This window comes from Limulus polyphemus, unplaced genomic scaffold (assembly GCF_000517525.1).
Source record: "Limulus polyphemus unplaced genomic scaffold, Limulus_polyphemus-2.1.2 Scaffold4063, whole genome shotgun sequence".
Lineage (NCBI taxonomy): Eukaryota > Metazoa > Arthropoda > Merostomata > Xiphosura > Limulidae > Limulus > Limulus polyphemus.
Window position 1 is genome coordinate 22,231 of NW_013669673.1, and position 6,058 is coordinate 28,288.

A 6,058-nucleotide genomic window follows, 5' to 3' on the forward strand; every position below is an offset into this window, starting at 1 on the left:
AAATTCTAGTCTGCTATTGTTGTCAAATCTTAATCTTGTACATGATAGTCTCACAATATCATAGAATATTTTAACCGATTCTCCTGATCACTATTGAGTAATTAACTTGTCTGGCGTTAACTAAGAAACAATCCGACAAGAATGACACTAGGTAAGACAAAAATAAACACACTGAACAAGCTATTATTCTGCTTATTGCAAGCTATATCACTGTTCATACGGTTTTGTTTATTTATTTATTTGTTAATAAGCACAAAGCTACATAATGGGCTATCTATGCTATACTCATCGTGGGTATCGAAACCTGATTTTTAGCATTACAAGTCCTCAAACTTATAGCTGAGCCACAGGAGGGAGAGACCCCCACGCTTTCGAACGAATGTCTAATATTATTTGTCTATATAAACACAGTTTGTTTTACAGAGCTTATGCAACCAAGTGAATAATATATTTTCAAAAGATTATACAAACTTGTAAGATCACATCTTAATGGCCAAGTGATTAGAGCGCTCGACTCGGACCGCCATAACCACCTGGCCATGCCGGGCCCAGATCAAAAGTAAATGGATTTCCCGAAACCAGGCTTCAAAATTGGTTGCGCAATATTAAGTTAATATTTGTTTGTTAAATTTCGCGCAAAACTATTCGAGAAATATCTGCGTAGCCGTCTCTAATTTAGAAGTGATAGACTACAGGAAAGGTAATTAATCAACACCACCCACTGTCAACTGTTGGGATACTCTTTTTACCGACTATATGTGGGACTGACCGTCTACACCACTTAAAGGATGAGCATATTCGGTGATTGGATTCGAACCCGCGACCCAAAGATTGCGATTTGAACACCCTAACCGCTAGGTTATGGCAGGCTATTAATTTGATGATATGGTTGCTTAGTTTAAGGAGTAGTAAACTACATATATATAATACTTCCTTATGTCTCCAGAAACAGGTAATTATGCACGAGGTTGGCCACGCCCTTGGCTTCCACCACGAACAGTCGAGAAGTGATCGAGACAACCATGTTGTTCTTTTCTTGGAAAACGTGGATCCTGACATGAGATTCAACTTTAAAAAAGAGCGAGACAACAACTACTCTGTGGAGTACGACTATACGTCTCTCATGCACTACCAACTCGATGTAAGTTGATTTAAGTAAAAGTCGATAATAACTATTGGACGAAGTGCTTGTATTAGTCTTAACACCTATTTGTTTTTCACTTAAGTTTTTGCACGATATTTATGTTTAAGGCCTCTGAAGTCCAACTATTATGCAAAGGAAAATAAAGTAGAGAAAACAACGTAAGACTTCTTTCTGAAGTTAAATCTCTTCAGTCAAAAAACATCTGCAACTTTGGTTTAAAATAGAATTAAAACCATCCCGCTCTTTTTTGAAGAAAAAAAGGTTTAAGTTTCGGTATGAATACTACCAATCTATTGAACTGGCGTCGCCAGCATTTTTATATGAGGGCTGTTTCTAAAATCAATAATCATATAGGCCTAAGTAGGCCGCGAGTCAGTAACAGTCCATTAAATAGTCCAGAACAAGGTTCGTGTCAGATTGAAGAAACACATTCGCAAACGAAAGAGGTTATGAATATAAAATTATAAAGCCATGTTCAGCAGTTTTGAAGTTGTTGATTTAATTTTCCGATTGCGAACGACCTTCGACCTCTGGCGACATTCAAGTCCTGTATAGAAACCAAATTTTAATACAAATACATTTGGTGGGCTCCTTGTAACGATATCAAGCGTTTATGGTTACGAAACGAGATCCATTAGACACGATGAAAATTCCCAGGTGACGACAGCTTGTAGTTTATATATTTTCTGTCTCACTAATGAAAATCTTGATAAAATTTTACTTCTATTTTCATTTACGTTGTGTGTCTCATATGTAGGTGTCGCCAGGAGTTTCTAAGGAGAGCGAAGTTTGTTTGTGTTCATAGTGCATTTTTCTTATTAACAAGTATTTCTGAGAGAAAGTAAAAAAAAAAAAGGCGTTGAATTACACACGTTACGACAAGCATCCAATGTTGACCAAGTTATGTTGAAATAAATTAATACTAACTTCCGATCGGAGCAAGTTATGTGCTTAGATTATAGCTAATTAATTGTGTCCTTCTTAAGTTTATATATTTTACTGTGTAAAGCTTTGGGCCTGACTGATGTAGTTTTGTTATTCGTTCGCACTTATAGGGATATAGCATAGATCCATTTGAAGTTCGGACTCTGATGCCCAAAAATCCACTTGATGCTTATCTGATTACAGAGAAGAGCGGGCTCAGTTTCCGCGACATAAAATTAGCAAATCTGATGTACAAATGTGGCAGTAAGTATCCCTTGGATATAAACAAAGCAACTTTTAGTGACATGGCAGTAAGTATTCCTTGGCTATAAACAAAGTAACTTTTAGTGACATGGCAAGGAATACTTACTCTTACTGCCATGTCATTAAAGTTGCTTTGTTTATATCCAAGGAATATATACTGCCATGTCACTAAAAGTTGCTTTGTTTATGTCCAAGGAATACTTACTGCCATGTCACTAAAAGGTGTTTTATTTATGTCCAAGGAATACGTACTGCCATGTTACTAAAAGTTGCTTTGTTTATATCCGTTTATATCCAAGGAATAAAAGCAACTTTTAGTGACATGGCAGTAAGTATTCCTTGGATATAAACAAAGCAACTTTTAGTGACATGGTTGTAAGTATTACTTGGACATAAACAAAGCAACTTTTAGTAACATGGCAATAAGTATTCCTTGGATATAAAAAAAGCAACTTTTAGTAACATAGCAGTAAGTATTCCTTGGATATAAACAAAACAACTTTTAGTAACATGGCAGTAAGTATTCCTTGGACATAAACAAAGCAACTTTTAGTAACATGGCAGTAAGTATTCCTTGGACATAAACAAAGCAACTTTTAGTGACGTGGCAGTAAGTATTCCTTGGACGTAAATAAAGCAACTTTTAGTGACATGGCAGTAAGTATTCCTCGGACATAAATAAAACACCTTTTAGTGACATGGCAATAAGTATTCCTCGGACATAAACAAAGCAACTTTTAGTGACATGGCAGTAAGTATTCCTTGGACATAAACAAAGCAACTATTAGTGACATGGCAGTTAGAATTCCTTGGACATAAGCAAAGCAACTTTCAATGACATGACAGTAAGTATTCCTTGGACATAAACAAAGCAACTTTTAGTGACATGGCATTAAGCATTACTTGGACATTACTTGTTTAATGTATTACATGTTTGTTAAAACGAGTATAATATTGTTAACACTTTTTACTATTATCTCTATTTATAACGAATATATAACTGAAAAAAGTTTGGTTATTAATTTATTTATTGATCAATTCTAAAGGACAATTATAAAGTAACACAAACGAGTCTTAGTGACTGAAGTTAAAAATAATTTTTGTCATCAAGCTTTTTATGCAAATATTTAAATCATGAAAACTAAGCTTTCGATTTAAATAAATATATAGGTCACTGTCGTAACCAGTTGACTTGCTACCATGGTGGCTACATCGGACCTGATTGTAGCTGTAGGTGTCCTCCAGGCACTAGAGGGCGCCAGTGTGGAAGTAAATTCCAAGATTACTATCGTAAGTTAAATTCATAATGTGCATGATATATACATAAAATGCAAGGTAGAAGACAGCAATATTTTCGTTAACGAAAACGAAAATGTATTGCTTAAACGAAACGAAAACTAAATGTTTCTTCAAAACGATCACGAACGAAAATTAAAAATCCCAAAACGGCAACAAAAGTTTTCGTATTTTCCAAGAATATATTGTTCACGCCAGAAGATGTCAATTGCCAGAGTAATTACTATTAATTAAACACTTAAAATAATTATTCTACAAACAAGTGATTTTGATTTAAAACTCAAAACGGAATGGAAACTATTATTAAATAAGCAAAACGAAATAGAAGCTAAAACTAAAAGTATGTAAACACCAAAACTAAAACTACTATTACGACGCCAAATGAAATCAAAACTAAAGTGTCACTGATGGAAGGAGTCTCCTATTGTACTATTATGTATGATTTTTTTTTTCATTTTCTGACACATCTTTCTGAAAGTAACTATTGTGTAACAAAGCATCGAGTTGTTAGTTTCCGTTTTTCTCTAAATATTAAAATTAGTCTTCGTGCCGCTTAAAGTATAGTTTTCAGCTTCAATTTAAATACAATTTTAAAATAATTGGTGAGAGGTTCTTAACTGATTTTTTTAACTCCTGCTTCGTGGGTAAATGATATTTGGATATGTGAGGGGGTAACGTGCCTCATAAAGAATAGTGGCAAATTCTATCACCTCTAATAAAGTCTTGAATACCAACTCCTTTGGAGATATCAAAGTCACTATAAGCAAAATTTGATCCATTATTTAAACCCTCGAAGATGTCAAAGTCACTATAAGCTGAATTTGATCCATTATTTAAACCCTCGAAGATATCAAAGTCACTATAAGCAGAATTTGATCCATTATTTTACACCCTCGAAGATATCAAAGTCACTATAAGCAGAATTTGATCCATTATTTTACACCCTCGAAGAAAATAAATGTGGGGGGAGAGAACAACTTTGAGTCTATTTAACCTCGGAAAATAAAATAAACACTTAAATAAAGTTGTTTCCTCTTTTGCAAGGTTTTTTATTATTTGTATACAACATTTCCAGCTCTTAAAGTAAACATGGGTGCCCACAGAATTATTTTCAAGGGGAGGCAAAACATGTATGTAAGGGGATCAGCTTTCACAGTGTAAGTCAACAGAATATGTGCTATGTGTGCTTAAACGCAAACAAAAATTTCCAGTTTTAATAAAAATATTTAGCTTAACTACGATGTTAATTTTACCTCATAATACGTGAAATGTTTTTGTGAAATGTAGTGGGGGGGACATATGTTCCCTCTTGCCACTTCCTGCAATAATGTATATGTGTATGTATTTTTTGTTTTAGAGCAAAGCCACATTGAGCTATCTGCTGTGTCTATCTTGGGGAATCGAACCTCGGATTTTAGCGATGTCAGTCCATAAATTTACCGCTGACACACCGGGAGAAAAGGAAGCGTACTTAAATTCGATTTGTTTGTTTGTTTTAGAGCAAAGCCACTGTTTCTACCGCGGAGAATCGAATCCCGGATTTTAGTGTCGTAAATCCGCAAAAATTACCGCTGACCCACTCAAAGGACTATGAGTGTATTGCAAAGTTTCTTTGAATTTTCATAAAAACTGTTGTTTCCAGCTCCCAATGTCTGCGGTGAAATGGTAACGTCCGAACGGATAATCTCGTCCCCAGGATTTCCCGATCAACAGAAAAAAGACACCACGTGTATTTGGTGGATACAGGTATTGCATGAGCAATATTATGTTACACATATTAATATTTGTCTTAACTTGAAAAAATTAAAGTAACTTTCAATAATGAAAGAGATAAATATACATTTGAGAAAGAGAGAAATAAAACGATATTACTGAAGTACACTATACATATAAAAATTCGTTCAACTGTCAGTCAAATACCGTGTCAATTTTTTTGGCGGGAACTGAACATAGGGTGTGTGTGAAACTAGTTTAACTACAATGCACGTGCTTTTAGAATAGCCTGATACACATAATCGGATTTATGAAAAAGTGTATGCAGTCTGGTAACCTTTCGGTCTAGTTTTAAAATCACTTTATTGATATAACAATCTGAATATTGCTGAGAAAAGTTTCCAGTTATTGTAGCCCCAAAAACAATTTATTCTCTCCTTTCAGGCACCCTACGGAAAAAGAGTCCAACTTGTCACCAAAGCGTTTGAACTTGAGAACAGATACGTGGGAACTAAAGACACCGTGTTGCACAAAAAGTGTATCTGGGATAAACTAGATGTCCGAACTGATAATCTGTACATGGGAACAATGTAAGAAACATTTTTCATGGATAAATATAGAACTGAGTGGTATGTCTGCGGACTTACAACGCTAGAATCCGGGTTTCGATACCCGTGGTGGGCAGAGCACGGATAACCCATTTTGTACCTTTGTACT

At 34.9% G+C, this 6,058-nt stretch overlaps 1 protein-coding gene across 1 annotated transcript in view; it reads left to right on the forward strand.

Moving 5' to 3' along the window:
- The window catches only part of LOC106470524 (blastula protease 10-like), a gene marked incomplete at its 5' end in the record, with an annotated part of 18,089 nt that overhangs the window by 7,506 nt on the left and 4,525 nt on the right, over positions 1 to 6,058 (forward strand). Inside the window, 5 exons of the mRNA XM_022399130.1 lie at positions 947 to 1,141; positions 2,200 to 2,332; positions 3,503 to 3,622; positions 5,271 to 5,374; positions 5,786 to 5,931. Of these exons, the coding sequence (XP_022254838.1) occupies positions 947 to 1,141; positions 2,200 to 2,332; positions 3,503 to 3,622; positions 5,271 to 5,374; positions 5,786 to 5,931 (698 nt within the window). The remainder of the gene's footprint in view (positions 1 to 946; positions 1,142 to 2,199; positions 2,333 to 3,502; positions 3,623 to 5,270; positions 5,375 to 5,785; positions 5,932 to 6,058) is intronic.